The sequence below is a fragment of the Pipistrellus hanaki genome (assembly GCF_964339955.1).
Source record: "Pipistrellus hanaki genome assembly, chromosome: 6".
Taxonomy (NCBI): Eukaryota; Metazoa; Chordata; class Mammalia; order Chiroptera; family Vespertilionidae; genus Pipistrellus; species Pipistrellus hanaki.
Window position 1 is genome coordinate 50,970,983 of NC_140508.1, and position 20,819 is coordinate 50,991,801.

Genomic DNA, 20,819 nt, shown 5'->3' on the forward strand with positions numbered 1-20,819 from the left:
ATCAGGCTACGGCCCAGGTTTTGAGCGTCACCATGTGCTTATACCATCTTGTTAAGGTGATTCTAAATGATAAAAGTAAATAAATTGTGGCCTATTTCTGAACAGATCAGAGTTGTTTACATACAGTTTTCTGATCAGTCCTTGAGGATTGACAAGGAGAGGGTCCCTCAAAGGAATTCCCTCCTAACTCTGCTACAAAGTATTTATTGGGAAATGAATAGAAAGTACGTAATTACAGTGGGAAATGTGTTTTAGAAATGAAAGCGACATTGCAGATTTTCACCCACAACGATGTGACTCATTTTCTTTAAAATACACAGAAATGTACCTCTGGACCCAAGTCATAATCAGTTTCTGTGATCTATGCTGTACCTCGTTCATTATTGATGCCTTTACTAAAACATTCAGGCAAAATTGTGAAGTAGGTTGTGTTTGCTAACAGTCATTTGTACTTCATGTTGTATTAACTTTTCACAACAATAAGCATTTACATAGAAGAGAGAAAAGCAGATAGAAGGGCATAATTTTTTTTATTTTCAATATCAGAAATCATTAGGTCATGAACACCTTGTATGAATTTGTTAAGAGATCTAAGTACTTTCACTTTTTTTAAAGAACCAAATAATTTCTAATGATGAAAACTTTAAACACACTGGTTCTTGAATGAAGAAAAACAACCTGAAGTCTTGCTCAAATGCCACCATACAGGTATTGGTTATGGAGACTGGACTTAAGGTTAGTCACACTTTCAGATTCCCAGTCTGTATGTGTCACTGTTCTTATTAAAAAGAGAAAATATGTTGATGTCAAAAAAGTTCGAACTACTACAATCTCAGTTTTCCCCCCCTGAGGTATTTGTGCACATTAGAGAAGTTGAACTTAAATTTCAGTTTTTCTTTAACACATAAGATAGACTTCAAAGGTATACTCTGTGAATTATGAACTGTGAAATGTGTCCCAAATAGACATTTACAGCCAGATAATTAATGGAAAAGGAAACTAGATAATTTAGACATTCAGTAAACATGTTTCTCATATAAAATGATGAAAATATATTCTTTAACTTTGAAGTACATTACAGAGATAATCTAAAACAACAGGAAACTTTGCTGTATATTTTGATTTTTTTTAATTATTATTTTCATAGGAAAGATCAAAATGAAAGTTAAGAATAGCCAAGAATTGAGAATTTTTAAAATAAGGGCAATATGGTGGGAATGTATCCAGTACCTAGAGCAGAATAGGCATATAATAAACAGTATTTTTTATTATTTATATTTAAATTATTCTATTTGTGGTAAAAATTGTAGGTTTGAAATTCTGAATTATCTTTCTGGGATGACAAACGTCTTCTAAACTGTGATAGTTGCATAACTCAGTGAATAGAGTAAAAAAACATTGAATTGTACACTTTTAAGTGAGTGAATTGTATTATTTGATGAATTATATCTTAAAACATGTACCAGCCCAGTGGATATGACTCAGTGGCTGAGCATCAACATATGAACCAGGAGATTAGGGTTCTATTCCCAATCAGGGAACATACCTGGCTTTTAGGCTCAATCTCCAGTAGGGGGCGTATAGGAGGCAGCCAATCAATGATTCTTTCTCATTATTCTTTCATAAACAATGGGGAGAAGAAAAGTTTTGTGAATAAGAGAAAAATGGACGACATCCCAAGTGTCTTATTTCTGACCTCTAGCAATCTTAGAAGTATTTGATGTTTCTTTCTTCCTTCCTCTTTGAAATTAATATGTATTTAAAAACAACAAACATATACCAAACAATTCTAGATCATCATTAGAGAATCTTAAAGGTAAAATGTCAGTGACATTTAACTGCTAAAGTTTTTTATTTGTTTTTATTATCTTACTAGAGACCTAATGCATGAAATTCATGTAAGGGGCTAGGCCTTTGCAGCCCTGGCTTTGTATAGACAGTCATTTTGCTATTCAGCTATCTGGTCTAATTAGCATATTATGCTTTTATTCTATAGATTATATAGATTTCAACACACTATCAAATAATTCTCTTGCATTGGTATAGTTTATTACCTTTTTATTCCTGTTTGTTTGATTTAAAAGGCCTGATTGCTGAGGCATTTAGCCAACAAGAAAATATGAATGATTCTAGGCCACAGTCACTGTTCTTCATCACACTTCCAGATTTACAGAAACTCTGTGCCGTCAAGATAATATTGCATAATGGGATGGCAGATTCTGAGATTAGAAGTACACAAATGAAGATGTGCAGGTAAGAATACAAATATAACTAATGCTTTCTAAACTTTTTGAGACCTGTGAGAGCTGTTTTAAAAGTATCTTCTTTAAACCAAAATACTTCGTTTGTGTATATAATTTTGAAATAAATTAAATTTTGTTTAGGCTAGGTATATAGATTACATTTAAAATACTTGAAATAGAATATCTCACTGTTGATATTTGAGATAGAATATTTCACTGTTTATAGACATTGGTGAAATCAGGTTCCTCAAAACTTAGCGATACTAATTAATAAATATTGAGTACCGTTTTTGAGGCACTTTAAGAGATACTGTAAATATTTTAGATTGATATAATTTCTTAATATTTGGGTCAATATAAGAGTATTTCTGAAGAATATTTCTCCCAACAACTATTTTGAAATGTCTAATCCAACATAGTCTTTGGAAAGTTGAAGCCTAAAGTCCAACTCCCTGATTACTGAGGACCCACCATGTGCTAGTCCTTTCAATTGTTTGAGGCATTCAAAGAATGACTCAGAACACATGACAAGATTTTCTCTGTAACTGAATTTCTTGGGGAAGAACAAACACTTCTAAGATTACTAGGGGTCAGAAATTAGAAAGACACTTGGGGTGTCCTCCATTTTTCTCCTATTAACAAAACTTTTCTTCTTCCTATTATATATATTCTCACCCAAGTGCATCTAGGAGCCTGTACCCTTCCTGCTAACATGTAGTTTGATACCTGCTGAGCAGTTATCTGTGACCCATTTGGGGAACAAATAGGTAGAAAACTGTATGCGAGATTTTCTCTCCTTTGCTCTCAAATGGAATGAGGCCATGCCCATAGAGTGGGGTGTTTTTACTCATCCTCCTAGTAACTGAGAGGTTCAGACAAAGGCAGGCCTTGTAAAAGGTAAGTACCTGTTGTACCCAGGTTCTGACATCAAAGATGAGACTGTGCTTGTCTCATCTTACTTTTTGAGATAACCCCTCCCCAATATACACTCACTCACGGTTTTTTAAATTTGTTTCCTTGATGATTAGTAATTTGGAAAATTATATTTTCAACTCTTTCTTTTTGTGTTTTCCCACCTTTTCCTTGACCTTTGAAAACAAAATTATGATAATTTCAATTGTAGCAAATTTTGTTTTAAGTTTATTTGGCTGTTAAATGCTAAACTAAAACTACTAATGTCATTTTGACTTGGACTAATTTTTCATTTTTGCAGGAAAATAATCCAGTTCTAACACTGAAGTAGTTGATAAATTCACTGATAGTTGAGTCCTTAAACTGTTGTCCCTGTTCCCCCAACCACCACTTAAAAAAACAAAAGAAAATGGAAGAAACAGAAGTTAAAAGAGCTGGATTCTTCAATGTTAAGGCTTCTTTAACCTACACTGAGGATAGAAATGGGGTTTTAAAAGAAGAATTCATATTCACAGATGAAAGAGGTTAAGAAACTCAGATTCAGGGACAAGTTTACAAATTAATATCAATATGTGTAATTTATAATTCCCTTAATTCAAATCTTGACTGAGTGCCTACAATATTCAAGGTAATGCTAAGTGTGGGGAGAGATACAGAAATCCATAACACAATCTTTGCCTGGAAGAGACTTAAATTTCTAATTGGAGCTAAGTGATTTTAAAATGTTCTGTTAAAGGAAAAAACAGACAGTGAGCAAGTCCATTTTAAAATAAATAATTTTATCTCCACAGACAGTTGCTGTTTTTGCACCAAGACATTCTTGTAGCACCTGTGACTGGAATATTTAGCCAAATTTGGGTGGTGATGGCGGTTAGTATTTTAACATTTTATAAAGTATTCTTACTGATTATTTGGGACAATATTGATAAACAGTAATTCAGGTACTATGGTAATTATAGCTCAAGTTGAAGATGGTTTATGAAGACTAATTAGACTATTTTGAAGTTTGAACCATCATCAGACTTTAACATTGATATGTCTGACATTCAAAATCTATTTTTTGTGGTTCTAATTTCATATTTAGTTTTCTGTGTCATAAATGTTAAGGTGAAGACTATGAATAATGATTAATGTTACTGCAGAATTTTTAAAGATATAATCCTTTTCTCATATTTTATTCTTTAGAATTACACTTAATCTAAAGGAAAAAGTTTCTCATTCCATCAAATCTCCAATTGTTTTTAAAGAATTTAGATCATCATTTTTTTTTAATTTGGAAAATTACAAAAAATAATTACACTTAGTAAAATTAAAACGAGAAATATTCCCCTGTGTTGTATATAACTAGAAATTATAATGAAGATGCCAGAAATCTTCATAAAAATCATACCATCCTAAGATTTTTGTCAAATATCTTTCTGGAAATCCCCTTATTTTGATATTTTAGGTTCCCAGAATTTATTAAAATCTACATTTTTAAAAATATATTTTGATTTATTTTACAGAGAGAAAAGGAGAGAGATAGAAATATCAATGAGAAAGAATCATCAATCAGCTGCCTCTTGCACACCCCCTACTGGGGATATGCCCACAACCAAGGTACATGCCCTTGACCGGAATTGAACCCGGGACCCTTCAGTCCACATGCTGACGCTCTATCCACTGAGCCAAACCGGTTTTGGCAAAATCAACATTTTTTAACAGTGCTGATAAATCATACAAATTTTTCAGTTCTTTAATTTTCCTTCTAGGTTATATGTTCATTTCCCCCCCCCCCTCATCCTTAATATTGTTTTCAAGAAAGACAAGCTGTTGGTGAACAAGCAGACACTCATACCTCTTAATTGTGTGTGTTTTTCTACCTGAAAATTTTATGGAATAAGGAAGATATTGTTCTTTAGTATTCTAGTAAATTCAAATATCTAATCTTAGAATAGTCATCTAAAAATGTTTTGCTTTATTTCAAATATATTACATGCTATAAAAATTTACAGTATTATTTAAAAAGGAATTACTATGCATACAATTTTAAAGATTGCCTTTAACAGCCTCTCCTGGATACTGTTCTGTCAACACATGTATCTTTCTTGATTTTAAGGCTATAAAATATTTTATTTGTATGGCTATACAATAATTTATGCATATCTTAGTTTTTAGTTTTATGCTATTACAAACAGTGCTTCAGAAAGCATCACTGAAATTATATAATTTTTGTTTGATAGTTTCTATGGATTAAATTCTTAGAAGTGGGATTGCAGCTCATTTTAATTATAATCAAGATACTGCAAAATTGCTATCTGAAAAGTTCTTCTAGATTACATTTTTAACAGTTGAGGTATGAAAAAAACCTATAGTTCCCCATCCTCATGAATACTGGATATTGGCAACCTTTATACACCTGCTGATCTTTTAGCTTATAAATAATATCTTCTTTTTATCTATATTTCTTTCATTGGTGAGTTGAAGCATTTCGGCCTTTTGAACTTCCTCTGATCTTCCACTATGTCCATTTTCCTTCTTAATATAATAATAACTTACTATATATTATGGAAGATGTTAAATATTCATTGGCTTCTTTCTTCATATGGTTTCTGGGTTCATGTCACCCCCAGAAAGGCTTTCCTCATTTTGAGAATGTATCCACAGATTCTATTTCAGGGAGAGATTGGTCATCACTTGCTTCTCCAACACATAAAAGCTATCAGGATAATGGCCTGATTCTGTGCTCTCTGCTATGTAGCATTTAAAGTCTTTTATGCATTGCTTTATTTAATATATGCTAAGTCATCTTTATAAATGTGGATTTTTATTATAGATACCATTTTATAAAGCGGGAAAACTTAATATCGATATTGAAAAATATGGAGCTAAGGTACGTGTTTTTTTTAAAGATAATAATTTCAGATACTGTATATATTGATTTTGTATTCAACTTCTTTTATCAGGCAACAAAAATTGGAGTATCTTTCTCATAATTTGTTGCTATGCATGTGAAAGAGCTGAACAATTTTTTCTCAAGCAATTAATTTGTGCACATTTAGTAGAGCCAGAAGGGAAGAGGCTTTTTTGTTGAGTACTTTCTGGCAGGCATTTTACGTGGTATAATTTTATTTATTATATATAACTTCCAAGAACTGAATATACCCATTTTAAAGATGAAGAAAATGAAACCCAGAGAAACAAAAATATTATAAGCAGAGGCACAAAACAATTTAAGTTGTATTCTACCTGGTAATGAATTTCTGAATCTTAGCAAGGAAAATATAAATACCTGGGTTGAGCATAGAATATTTAAGTTGTCTGTTTCAAGGAATATGTCCATTTCCTCTAAGTTGTCACATTTATTGGCATAAACTTACATATATTTCCTTATTTTCCTTTGCTATAGAGTCTGTAGTGATGTCACCTCTCTCATTCTATATATAATAATGTGTGTTTTTTAAATTTTTTTCCCTGACCAGTCTTGCTAAAGGCTTAACAATTTTTTTGATCTCAAGAACATCTTTTGGTTATACTGATTTTCCTTTGTTGTTTTACTCATTTGCTTTTCATTGATTTTCATAATGGTCTTTGTTATTTTCTTATGCTTATTTTAGGTTTAGTTTGCTCTTTTTCTAGTTTCTTGTGGTGGAAGCTGACTTCACTGATTTGAGAACTTTTTCTTTTCCAATATAGATACATTTATTTGCTATAAATGTCCTTGTAAGCATGTTTTGTTTTTATTTTCCTCAGTTCAAAATACTTTCTAATTCCCCTTTGATTTCTTTTTTGATCTATGGATAGATTAGAAGTTTGTTATGTAGATTCCACATATTTGGGGATTTTCCATGGATCTTTCTGCTACTACTTTCTAATTTAGTTATGACTAGCAAACACATTTTGTATAATTTGAATTCTTTAGAATTTATTAAGACATAATAATTGGGTCATGTTAGTTGATAGTGTTAAGGTACTATATTCTCACTAATTTTCTGTCTACCTACTATATCAGTTACTGAGAAAATGTGGTACAGAACTTGCCTCCGACTATAGCTAAAGTGATCAATAATACCATCTGAGCCCTGGAAGGCATCCGGGTCTCCAGTCAAGATATTTATAAATGATAGAATTGGCCCAGACTTCCTCATTGCATACTGTGGCTGAATGTGAGCCATATATCCTGCTGTATCTGGGTTAATACCTCGGTCCAAGGGGAAGTCCACACAAAATCAAGGAGAAAGCCATTTGGTTTTCTAAGGTAGATCCTGATACTTAGGGGATTTGTTCAGCTGCTTGGGTCCTGGACCCTGGAGGTATGTGTGAAGTCAGCACTGCAGGTTGGAGTCCTGTTGATAATAGCCTTAATTAAATGATCTGTGAGACAATTGAACAGATTTGGTCATGTTCCTCACCAACAGATCAATTATTTATATCCTGAGAGAATTTACCCGAAGCCAAAATGGTATGAAAACGAGGGTGGATAATATTGGGAGACAGTTCTTGGCGCTAACACTTTTTTTGCATGTCTTGGTAGTAGAGGCAGTGGCAGCATTTTCTTCTGATCTGTATTTGCACAGATGTTTGTAGAGCAAACAGCCTTGATTCTGTCCCCAGCCCTGGTGTCAGAGTCTGTTCTCTGTATAGCTCTCTCATTGCCAATCTTTGCCCCCAAAGCTTGCCTTCCCTTTCACCCTGGACTCTCAACTCTTGCTCTGCAACCCAGAGAATCCTCTGGCTCCTCCTGGACTGCCCTCCATGCATAAAGCTTGGAAACCCTCTTCGGTCAATATGTTGGGATGATCATAGGTTCCTGTCTCGGAGAGATTGCTTTTGTTTGGTGCTTGATATCCAATGTTCTGAAAACCATTATTTCATAGAACTTGCCCCATTTTGCACTTTGTCTCAAATGGGAGGATAAATCTGCATCTTATTATTCCCCTTAGTTAGTTCTAATTTTTAAAAATTATCTACAAGGAAAGATTATTTGCTGGTACCCACATAAGTATTTCATTGTTTTCTGGTGTTGAACTAGAGTGAACAATTATGAAAAATGTTATAATATAGTTCTGGTTTCTTCCATGTATAGCAGAACACTAGGTAAAGTGTAAGATTGTAAAACAGAGGCCCTAAATGTTTAGGTTTCTTGAGCCAGAATAAGCAAGTGGAATTGGGCTCTTATTATAGCACTAGAAGCCTGAAGCCTGATGCACGAAGATTTGTTCAAGAATGGGCCTTCCTTTCTCTTGCTGCTGGCACCACCTTTCCACCCCTGCCCCATCTTCCCACCTGCCCAGAGGCCCTGAGCAGCTGGGGTGGTCAGCATCTGTGTATGCAAATTAACCCACCATCATTGTTGGGTTAGTTTTCATACTCCTGATTGGTTGGTGGGTGTCACGAAGGTACAGTCAATTTGCATATTTCTCTTTTGTTATTGTATATGGCAGTAATCATAGTTTCAGAATGGAAATGGTTTAACACTTCTTTAACTTTAGAACTAGATGGAATTATGGTGACTAGAACTATCACCCAGAATAGCCCAGTTTGTTAGGTGGTGATTTAAAGACAGACTCTTTCTGGTAGCTTATATGGACATATTAATTGGTATAATTTGCTTATATTTTATCCTTTGATCTTTTTTAGGTGGAGGCACCACGAAGAGTAATTCCTGTAATTCTTCAAAACTGCCTTTCATATTCACTCATGGCCAGACTTGCTCCAGCCTGGAATAAAACTGGCCATCTCTTGGTGCAAGGTAATGCTGTGTTTTTCAGCACTGTAGCTTTCTGACTTCATTACTTCTACTATATGCATATGTTTTTAATTTCAACATATATTTAGGGAATTCATTCAAGTCCAGAACAACATAAATGTCATTTCTTTATTTGGGGATTATATCCAAAGTCTGCTGATGTTTCTTTAAACAAAATATGTTTTTTTAACAAAGGAAAAGAAAATATGTTTGTTATATAACACTTGATGTTTAGAAATAAGTATTATAAAATGAACAGAATTTATCAATATTGCTGGCACCAAAGGGCTATTCTGAGTTTTGTGTTGAGGTCTGAACTTTTCTAAGCATTTTATATTATGAAATAAATATTTGAGGGTATAATTGGGTATTTCTGTCCTTTTAATTGAAGAGATGCTTTTTGAGTGGTTATATTTTTTTCTCTGAGCTGACATCAGATATTCTTTTGTATAAAACTGCATTTTAAAGCATTTTATGTAGCTTTGATAATATCATATGAAAAGGTTGTATTTATCAATCATAGTTTATACAATAGATTATAATAATATGGCATATTCTATCAATTTTTTAAGGAAGAGAATTTCTTTCTCAGATGGGAAAGCAAAATGCTGTTGGTAAGTAAAAATGCCTAAGTCAATAGATAAAAACATTAATCTAGTCAATAGTTAAGCTGTTGCAAATTATTGAGTTATATTCTTGGTGATTAGGTTATATTGGAGTTTAATCAGCTGTTATAATCACAATTTCACCTGGGAAAATAACTCTGGTTCAAAATATATAGCCTACCTTATTGAGAAAAATGCACTTATCTTTATTGGAATAAAATCTATGTTTTTTAATTCTCTACTTAAAGAAAATTATGACTATAAAGGAGTTTAATTCTTACAGTAATTTAAATATGAAGTTTCCAGAATTATATTATAAGAAATTCTTCAGTATTATTGCAAGTAAAAGCTTTATTTCTTATGAAAACATGATTCTTCCCCCCCCCCCCCCCCCCCGCTTAAAGTCTGAAAAGACACAGATGATCTTAAATAACAGTTTATGATATAGTTTAATTCTTTCAATGATATGTGTGGCTGTTTACAGTTAGACAAATTCCTAAGCAATAGTCCAGATATAGCAGATAGGTAGAAATCCTAAGCCCAGATAGGCATTAGTAATCAATCCACAGCTTTTTTATCTCATCTGCCCTCCTTGCAGTAGTTTCATGTTTAAGTTTTACAGTAGTAATCATTATACTCTTAATTATGGACAAATGGGTTCGTTCCTAAATTTAGTTTAATCACTAAACACTATCAGGAGACTATAGCTATTAGAGATTAAAGATAACAGTTTAGGAGAGCAAAATTCTTTACTTCTGTATTAGAATTTTTCTCTTAGTTTACTGAATGTAATATTCTACAGCAAAAGTGACAGATTGGAAGGGAATAGCTCATTGGATTTTCACAAACTAAACTTAGAACTATAACCAGTTATCAAATCAAGAAACAGAAGTTTTACCAATACCTCACAAGCTTCCTCCTGCTTTCTTCCAGGTATTACCCCTTCCCAATATAATTACTATCTAACTTGTTAAGTACTTTTAATTATGAAAAAGCAAGGTAGAAGCCTTGGGGCTCTATAAGATTCAGAGTATGTCTGCCAGAATATTTGAGGGCATTCGTTAATGAATGACTACTGAAGTCAGAATCATGGCATGGTACCACCTGATTTAAGAAGACAGTCTCCATTTTTACATATAATAGATGTCAGACTTGTAAAAGGTACTTGTTGAGTTTCCCTCTCAACTGTGAGATGCCTCATTTTTCTTATTGCAACCCTGCCTATGGCATCTCCCAACACATACACACCCACATATCCACATTGCTTCATTCAGCCTTTGTCTTCCTGTAGATGTCCCATCTGTGACGTCAGATATAGTATGTTGATTGATTTTTACCATGTACAAGAAAAAAAGCCATTTTGAGTTTCTAACTTTAATAAATTAATTTCTTTTGTTAATAAAATACTTACTTTGATAGGATGTAGTAATAATTCCAGAAATTTTATACTTAAATATTTTATTTTCAGCATTAGACATCAATGTAACAGAAACTCAAGTTTGTCTAAGTATAGAAGTTTATACAATCAGACTGCCACAACCTGAGGTACCACAAAATTTGATTTCCATAATTAACTTTATTTACTGTATACTTAATATGCTTATTACTAGCATGCCAGTAGGTTTCAGTTTTTCAGAAGAAGAGTGATAATTTTTATTTTAAAAATTCATATTAAATTCTTGGTATATTGATATTGTTCTAAATCTGGTTACCCAAAGAAAATATTGTCAGTTCAACACAGATCCAATTATATTATTCCCTTGATCAAAAATGTTTTTAATGGCATTCAAGACTACCCACAATCCTGTCCTGCCTCAATGCCCAGTTCTTGCCTCTTCTTACACCTTCAAATATTAAAAACACTGTTTCAGCCCAAGTAAATGTAATATTCCCCCATTGGCATTCTGGTAGCTTGTGTGTGTGTGTGTGCCTACTTTTTACACGTAATACTTTTTGCCTTCTTAGTTGAAGGATATGTCTTTTATTTTGCTTTTTTCATAGCACCCAGTATAGAACCTTAATAATTCGAACTCAATAATTGTGATTTGCCTTCTCCTGTGCCAGTGGTTCTCAACAGAGACTGGCTAAGGGGGAAATGAGTGCTTTTGTTCCTCATAAGACATTTTGTAATGTCTTGAGACAATTTTGGTTATCACAAAGGGGAAGGAGTGTGTTGCTACTGACATTTAGTGGATAGAAGCCAGAGATACTGCTAAATATCCTACAGTACACAGCACACAGGACACAACCCCACAGCTGCACAACAAAGAGTTATCCAGCCTAAAGTGTCAAGAGAAACCCCAGGCACGGGATATATGACTCTGCCTTTGCTTGGAGCACCCTAATTGGCTACACATGCTGCTAATCCTCTAAGAGCCAACTCAAATGCTTCTCTATTCACTTTTCTAACTTTTTTATTATGAAGAACAAATCAAAGAGGAATAGGATCTACTTTCTGATCCTCAAGAGTTATGTGAGCCGGTAGGGAAGCTGACCTGGAATGGGCTGCATGGTATTAATACAGTATTTTGTACTGATGAGGAATCTTCACAAGGCTCCAAACCCAGGGTGATCTCCAGCCTCTTTTAAACCTCCACACCATTCTACACCATGCTCACATACTTACTTGTATTTCTAGAGTTATACTCCTCATTTGTATATCCCCTTTAAACTTCTTGAGGACTAATTATTGTACCTTACCTGCCCTTTGATTTCTTACAGACGATACTTCTGTTTTAAATACCTGAGATTTGAACCAATTAGAGATTGACAAAGAAGAGTAAGACATAGAGATCAATATACCACCTTTATTAATAGGATGAGAATGTAACTATTCAAAATGGACACTGTTGAGAGTGAAAGGGACACTTGCCTTATCGGATACTAGTCCAACATGTATGAACTACAATACGTTAAAAATAAAATCAGAATAATTAAAAATGGGTGGTTAAAAGTTTATGGTACATAAAAGTCTTATGTACCAGGAGTCTGAACCAGGAGTATTAAAACCAACAGTGGAATGAAGTTCAGAGGTGTGTTGTTCCAGGACAGTTTATATAGAAAAATTTGTTACACCATTTTGGAAAACAGTTTAAATTTCACTTATGGATTCTTGAGGCATTTGCAAAAATAATCTAAGTTAAATTTGCTTGCATTGCAGAATAAACTAAATTAGGTTTTGCTAATGTGCCTTAATCGGTTTTGTCTGAGTAAAGAATTTTCAGGTTTGGTCTACATTTTATTTTAACAGACATATGATCACACTATTTAGTATTGGGAAAAGTGGCCTATCTGAACCTAGAATTAGGTAGATGGACACATCCATGAATGACAGTGATGGAAATCCACAGGCTGCCTTGGGAGATCAGCCACCAGTCCCAGAATGACAGAGAGAATACACAACACCACGTTTTGCCAGCAGGCCAGCTCCCAAGAGGAAGAGGAAGGAGTTGTCCTAATTTTAAGTCACCTTATCTGCTCTAGAGAGGAGTGAATGAGGGGCACAGTGACATCAGGGTAGCAGAGCTTTTTTCAACATGGGAGCAAACACAAGTCAGAAAATGCTCTTCTCTTTTCTACTCAACACTATACACTCAGTACATACTTGTTCAGTTCATTTAAATTAAGTTTCTAAATTATAATTTGTCATCAACTCCTCTAAATCTCACTTTTTTACATTTTGATAGGACATTTTCACAACCTGACTTCTATAGCAATTCATACATGCCTATAAATTGGTACAGAATAGGAGTTTTCATTTGGGAGTTAAGAAGGAAAGTAGTAAAACTCTTGCTATACTGTACAGAGAAGAGACAGGGTGAGCTAAAACATCACTTACATCATGGAACGTGGTTGGTCCAATCTAACAGGAGCCTTTAAAATTTATAACTGTGTGTGTATGTGTGAGTGTCTAACAAACAGTATGTGTCTTTTGTTTGTTAAATTCTTTTGAGGACTTACTGATTAAAATCTTATTTCTATTGAAAGCTACAAGAATTTGATATTTCTCAAAATATTATAAAGGACTTTGATTCTCATAAGAATGCTGTCATAGAGGGTCATTCAATTTTAAACAACTGGTGCTACGTTTTGCCAAGGTGAGATTTCAATTTCTAGTAACTAGGGGACGTTCAAATATACCATTTTTTTTTCTAATTTAAGTAAATTTCTAGGTCTCATGAGATTACAACTATTATAATCTTAAAACTTTATAAACTCATAATTAATGATTCATTATTTGATATGAGCTAAATTTTAAGTTTATATCTACTATATTCAGTAAAATATGGCTTGTTATAAATAGGACTCTTGAGATGAAATTTTAACTTGCTTTACAAAAAAAGAACTTTCGTAAGCATATGCATAATAATTTAACAATGCAGGAAAGGATACAGCTTAAATGGGAAACATAGATATGACTCAGATTCATTCAACTCTTAAACTTTTCCCTAAAGTATAACAGTTACCGGGATTATCTGTGTTTGGCAACAGTATTTTATCTTTATAATTGACACATTTTTTGCATCAATTCAATTTTTATTAACAATTCTAGTTGTTAAGATTTAATATAATGCTTGGAACTAGGAACAAATGATTATTACTTATGTGTAGATAGTTATTAAACCTTTTTTAATGCTTTCTAAATCCCATAATTAACATATCTAAGCACTAGTTCATGATACTTTACCAAATTCTTATTTTTCATAGTATGAAAATGGGGCAGATATTAAGTATTCTTCATACCATACCTCCTGGCTGTCCTTTTCAGTCATATAAAGATTTCCAGATGCAATGGGACGACATGGTAAGGAATAGAAGTATATATTATTTTATGTAGGAAGTTACTTGATTTTACGTCTTATAATTTAACCTAAGTTTAGCTATCTCTCAAGAGAATTTCAGCTTTGTTCTTAAATTTTAGTATGGCTACAAACTTCCAGAAGATGATGGAAATATTAAAACATACTGCAATATCTACTTCAAGATGATAGGAGAAAGGATATTTACATATCCTTTACACACCACCCTTAATGGATGCTCTCTGCCCACCTTATGACCCAGTCTCTCTCCTGCCTTGATGTCATCATCATTTTCAACCTTCTTTGTCTAAATATAACTACTTTCCTCTCTACGTTTTATCTGCATGAGTATTTTGTTTTCCTCCCATTTTTACTTGAATATTAATTTAATAATGATATTTCTCCCCTTAAACTCTTCTGCAACAATTAGACAGGAAAGAAACTTTACAGTAGATAGAAAAATATGTTTATATGATTTCTAGTACAAAGAAAAAGTCATGAGTTTCCTTAGTCAAGGGCTCCCTCCAGTGGCATTTTGGATATAACTGAAAGGGTGGAATTAGATTTAGTTTAACAAAGAATTTTATTTTTGGAAGATTGCTTTACAGGCAAAATTTAGAGGATTTGACTTGCACTTAATGCACCCCATTGATTTAAAAAATATCTTAACATTCTTTTTTAAAATCTACACACAAAAGAGTGGAAGCGCTGTGGTGAAACTTTTCAGTTTTAATATGGATCTCCTGGGCCTTTGTATTATGATGAGCTGGAGTTTCAAAATGAAGTGAGAAGAGCCATAATGTTCTTTCTGTATTTTGTTTCCTAACCAAAATCTTAATATAAAATTAAAGGTCATAGATATCCATTATTCCCTTTCATTAGATGCCAAGTCATTATTCTGAATTTTCAAATACCTTTTATCGAAAATTAACTGCTTTTTTCAAAGAACTGCTTTTGGAGCTTAAATGAAATCTGTTTTATTTCTTTGTACTGAGTCTTTACTGCTTTTTGAACTGCAACCTACTTATTATTTACTATAAATACTTACTTTAAATCCAAAAAGGTCATAGTGTCTTATGAATCATTTCTAGAATGTCTTAGTTTGCCAGCCTATAAGGAAAGACATGTTATAAGGATCCAATGAGCTGTTTTGATTGTGGATATTAAGATAGAAGCAATTACTATCCCTGTGAGAAAATATGCTTTTTAGCTTTGGATTATGCAGTTGGAATTATTTATCTTGAAATAAATAAGCACCATATAAAATAGCTAGGATTTGATTGTGTGTGTCTTTTTAACAGTAACTATTTAATTCTTTTTTTTTTATTCCATAAAACTATTCCATTGTTCTTTAACATTGTTCACATACCCTCTCAGTTGCATCAGAAGTCAACCCATACAGTACTTTCCAAGGGTAAATTTGGAAGATGTGTTAAAAAGTTTTCTTTCAGATTTAAAACCTAAACTGCCCCATATATGTGGGTTTCCCATAAAGATGACAACCAAACCGTGCTACTCCACACAAGAACTAACTAAACCAAGTATACAGGTAAGACATTCGTGTCCTCTGAAGTTCTCTGAGACATACTGTGCACCTGTCTTACTCGATCTCTTGCCTCCTCTGGTGAACCACCTAATCTGTTGTGATATAATTATTTTTCTCTCAGGCAGGTCACTGTTTCACTAATACTATTTATTATGATTATACTTAACCATTTCTCACTGCCATTTGCTATTATTGTATTTAATATGCTATTATTTTATACTAATGGCCCAGTACATGAAATTTGTGCATGGGGTGGGAGTGTTCCTCAGCCTGGCCTGTACTCTCTCCAATCTGGGACCCCATAAGGATGTCCTATTGCTGGTTTACAGGGATTGGGCCTAAACTGGCAGTCAGACATCCCTCTCACAATCCAGGACTGCTGGCTCCAACTGCTCACCTGCCTGCCTGCCTGCCTGATTGCCCCTTACCACTCTGCTTACCAACCTGCTTACCCCCAATTGTCCCCTCTGCTGGCCTGCTCGCCCTCACTTTCTCTCCCCACTGGCTTGTTCACTCCCAACTGCCCCCTGCTGGCGTGCTCACTCCAAACTGCACCCCCCACCCCCTAGCTATCCTGATCACTTCCAACTGACCCCCACTGACGACCTGCTCACCCCCAACTGGCCCTCCTGCTGGTCTGCTTACCCCCAATGGCCCCTGTCATCCCATCCTGGCCTGATAACTCTCTGGCAATCCAAGGTCACACCCCATCCTTTTTTTCTTTTCTTTTTTTTCTGCTCCTCCTTGAGTAGAGGCCAGGGCTGGCTCGAGGCAAGTATCTAGGATTTATTTATCTTCTATAATTGAAACTTTGTAGCTTTGAGCAGAGGACAGGGCCTGCAAGGGTGGGTAAGAAGCTTGGTTTCTTTCATTGCTGGGGAAACCCAAGCCTCCAGCTCTGGCCACCACCATTTTTTGTTGGGATTTATTTATCTTCTATAATTGAAACTTTGTAGCCTTGAGCGGAGGCCAGGGCTGGCCAGGGCAGGTGGAAAGCTTGGATTCCTTTCCAAGCCTCCTACTTGCTCCAGGTCCATGGCCCGCTGCCATCTTGGTTGGGTTAATTTGCATGCTCACTCCTGATTGGCTTGTGGGCATAGTGGAGTGATGGTTAATTTGCATGTTTCTCTTTTATTAGTGTAGATATTGTAGTGTTACTTTATGTCTTTATTTTGATGGTATTTCATATCATTTCTTTTTCATTAAAGACATTATTATATTTTTTAAAATTCTTAATCTGTATCCTTTCAGGAAAACAAAGTCAAGCCACCAAATTTGACCTCTAAACAAATGTTCAGGACCTCTCTGACTCAGGCCCCTTCCATAGGACCTTCTCTGGCTCACCATCCTTTATCACGATCAGTGGCCATAGACCACAAGGTGGAGCCTTGGGTCAGCCAGCAGAATACCTGCATGTTCTCAGCTCTGAATCTCCAGCCAGAATCTGCTCAGAGCAGAAAGAAATCCCTCTCTGACAAGGCACCACAAGTACCAAAGCCCACCAGAGGAAATACTCAAGTTCAAGATACTAATTTTAGCTCCCAAAGTAACATGGCCCCTAAATTCATACCAATTTTCAGAACTCGATCATTACAGATAAATAAAAATGTCTTAGAGCCTGGCAACCTGAAAAGAAAACCACTTGTTACAGAATCCAAGTTGTTTTCACTTAAAACCAATGTGATCCAGGATGACAAACTGAATTTAGATCCAGCTATAGAAAAAAGATCTAATTGTAACGCTCAGATGGAAGTTAGAAATTTAAACCAGAAGACTTCTAGACCTCTGCAAGTAAAAGAAAGTATGACAAAATATCTCCCTTCAAACAGAAAATCGTCAGCTTTGAGTATGAATGTAAATAAGCGATTACCTAACAGTTCAGGATTGCAGATGTCAAATAAGAGTTTAGGTGTGCTAAAAAGTGCCATTGACTGCCAAGTGAATGGAAAAGAAATTTTAACAAGCAAACATGTAGCACAAATTTCAGAAAAGGGACATGAGTCACTAAAAGTGAAAAGACCACATATTTTTGAATCAGACACAGAAATGGAAGGTTCCCACCTACTTCAACAATCAGTCAGTAAAACTAAAGAAGTTGATATCAGTGACCACAGACTGATATCAGGTAGGACAGCCCACAGGCCTAACAGAAAACTGTGTCAGGAATCTTCAAAACCTGCAAAGCAGCCTCATTCCAGTAATGTCCACTATGGACAATACAATTCTTCTATGAACCAGGTAAGAAAACATTTTAATCTGGGAATATTTATCATCTGATAGATCTTTAAAACTCCTAAATAAAGATTTAAGGGATTTTCCCAAGATCATCTAGAAACACATTGGGAAAATGTGCCCTAACATAACTACAAGTATATACATTGAGTCATTAAAAATGCATTTCCTTTATCTGATTACAGATACATGACTTGGACAAATCAAAACCTAAGAAATCTCTCTTCAGCCCTCAAGCTTACAACATGGATGTGAAAGCAGGAAATATCCATCCAGTAACTTCGGTGATAACCTTTTTGTTTATTTTCATTATGTTATCTGAATTGGAATTGCCAAACTTAGGAATCTCCAACCTCTTGATAAAGAGGAGTTACTTTTAAATCCATTGAAGCCTTAAAATCAGCCTTTGTATATAACAGCAACAGAAGAGAGCATGAAGAAGGAAGAGGACAGAGGTCCCACTATGGGCTCTTCCTACTTTTGTGTTGGGGTCTTTGCAGACTAAGAGCCTCCAGGGTATAGCTGCAGCAGGCTGCCCAAAGATAGGAGTCCAAAACCACCACAATGTGTATCTTTGGGGATGATTACTTAAGATGATTAAACTTAAGGGATGTTACAAAGGTTAATCATTAAATTAAAACTTAATCATTAAATTAAAAATGTTGCAGTGCTGGCTAAGGTAAACTTGAGATTTAGCTAAGAATGCTGAGTCCACGACACTGAATTCACAAAAGCCTATATCTGGAAATTACATTTTATTCCATCTTGCCATCTGTTCTATTCTAAGAACAAATATTACTAAAACATCTACAAACACTTTTTTTGCATAGAACTATTGGAATACTTTCAATTCAAATTCTTTATGAGCAAACTAGAAAATATTTACTTCTTTATTCTTCCAAATGCTGTTTATTTTTATAATTAATAGAAATTTCAGCCTGATTTGAGTTAACCAAAAGGTATTTAAGTCTGTTCCTATATATTTTATCATGTGCATTTCATGTAATTTTTGACATACTACATTTTAATGAACTCAGTAGATGGTTAAGAGGAAAATGTATGTGCTACAATGCCTTAAAAATTTTCATTTTTAAAATAAATGAAATCTATTCCAGATTTTATGGTTTTTAAAATATAATTTTCCCACTTTTGAATTACTTAAAATCTAAAACAATTTTTTTAAAATACAAATCATTCTCATCACCTAGACAGAATAACATGAGAAAAATTATAGGATATCATTATAGAAACTAATTTCCTTCTAATATAAAATTAACATATGCCCATGTAAGAAATTTGAGAAATATAAAATAGTTTTAAGAAAATTTTTTGAAAAACTGTTGTAATTTCTCTTTGCAGAGAAAACCACTCTGAACAGAAGGTGGACACGCAGGTGCTCCTATGCACGTGGAATTGGGCTCCATACACAGCTGTGGGGCCTCCTTTTTCACTCGCCAGTTTCACTTTTCATGGTTGCATACAAGATTCATTGTATATGGATTCATTTACCAGTCCCTGCTCATTGACACTTCATTTCTTCCAGACTTTTCACTATGATAACAGTGTCATGTGAATGAATAGTCTTATACAGATGTTTGCAAAATAACCATTTATATGATTAGTTTTGTTAGTTGAAAATATTTTTGTCCTTACTACTCTTATTATTGAAATTTTCAAATCACACAAATTATAGATAATAGTATAAAGAACCTCTAAGTACCCATCATCTAGCTTCAACCGTTATTAATATTTTGTCACTGTTTCTTCTGCTTCCCACATATACTTCTTTATTATTGTAAAGTACATTAAAGATAGCAAATAAGGGGTAGCATATTTTTTAAGAATGTATTTTTTTTTCCTTTGTAGTATCTGCCATATCTTTATTGACTCACTAAGTTTCACTTTAGTTTAACAAAACTAATAGGAAGCCTTCAATAAACATTTCAGAGAAGAACTAGAATCTCTGGCACATAGCAAACTATTGGAGTAGAGGTCTCTTTGTTCAGACATGTCTATTGCTTGTGCTCTGTGCTGGGCAGGAGGCGAAGTGGAGTTGCTGAAATGACAGCACTGCCATAGGCCACAGTCTGCTCTCAAGCAAACCCCTCTAGGTTCCAGGCAAAGACGTGAGAGCACCTGTGATTTAAAGCAAACATTAAGAATGAACTTTTGGTCCATATTACAAATAAATTTACATGTAAGATGAGAGAAGCAGAAATAGAGCTGCTCACTAGGGTTATTCTGGCTTTCAAATATCTTAGATATTTAATTTACAAAATGTGATATAATTGTTGTAAAATATTTCAAAAATATCTCAATATTCCACTGAAGTAATCTTTCATTAAATTTTGAAAAAATATAAAAGAGTCAGCATAAGTGGAATTTTTTATTTTTAAGTATGATTTACTATTTTTGCTATTTCACTAAGCCATTTCAATTAAATGCAAACATGAACATGAACTCTACTTCAAAGCTATAATATCATTTCTCTTGAAATTGTGCTTGGCTAATGCACTACATACCTTTACTGTAATAATTGCTGTTTTCCAGATTTATCTCTATTTTACAGTATTTTCCCATTTTCATAGAGAAACATATCTAGTATGAAACCCATTCCAAGTGTGCCTTTCTCATCCTGAAACTTGTATGATAGATCTTTAGTAGACTGCAGTCAAGATTAGGCTGCCATCTTGTTTCTGGGGCTGTGGTGAGAACATATTTTACAAAAGTGCAGTTGATAAGAACATATACCAT

At 34.1% G+C, this 20,819-nt stretch overlaps 1 protein-coding gene across 1 annotated transcript; it reads left to right on the plus strand.

Annotated features, from left to right (window-relative positions):
- Positions 1-2,089: 2,089 nt before the first annotated feature.
- LOC311624240 (uncharacterized protein C18orf63) lies at positions 2,090-19,469 on the plus strand. Its single transcript, XM_084887168.1, has 13 exons — positions 2,090-2,253; positions 3,947-4,025; positions 5,971-6,027; positions 8,775-8,886; positions 9,456-9,497; positions 10,957-11,033; positions 13,476-13,585; positions 14,196-14,292; positions 14,410-14,507; positions 15,665-15,836; positions 17,085-18,071; positions 18,251-18,349; positions 19,425-19,469. Exons 1-13 carry the CDS (start codon positions 2,120-2,122, stop codon positions 19,437-19,439), a joined length of 2,079 nt encoding a protein of 692 aa, XP_084743294.1. The 5' UTR covers positions 2,090-2,119; the 3' UTR covers positions 19,440-19,469.
- Positions 19,470-20,819: the final 1,350 nt, after the last annotated feature.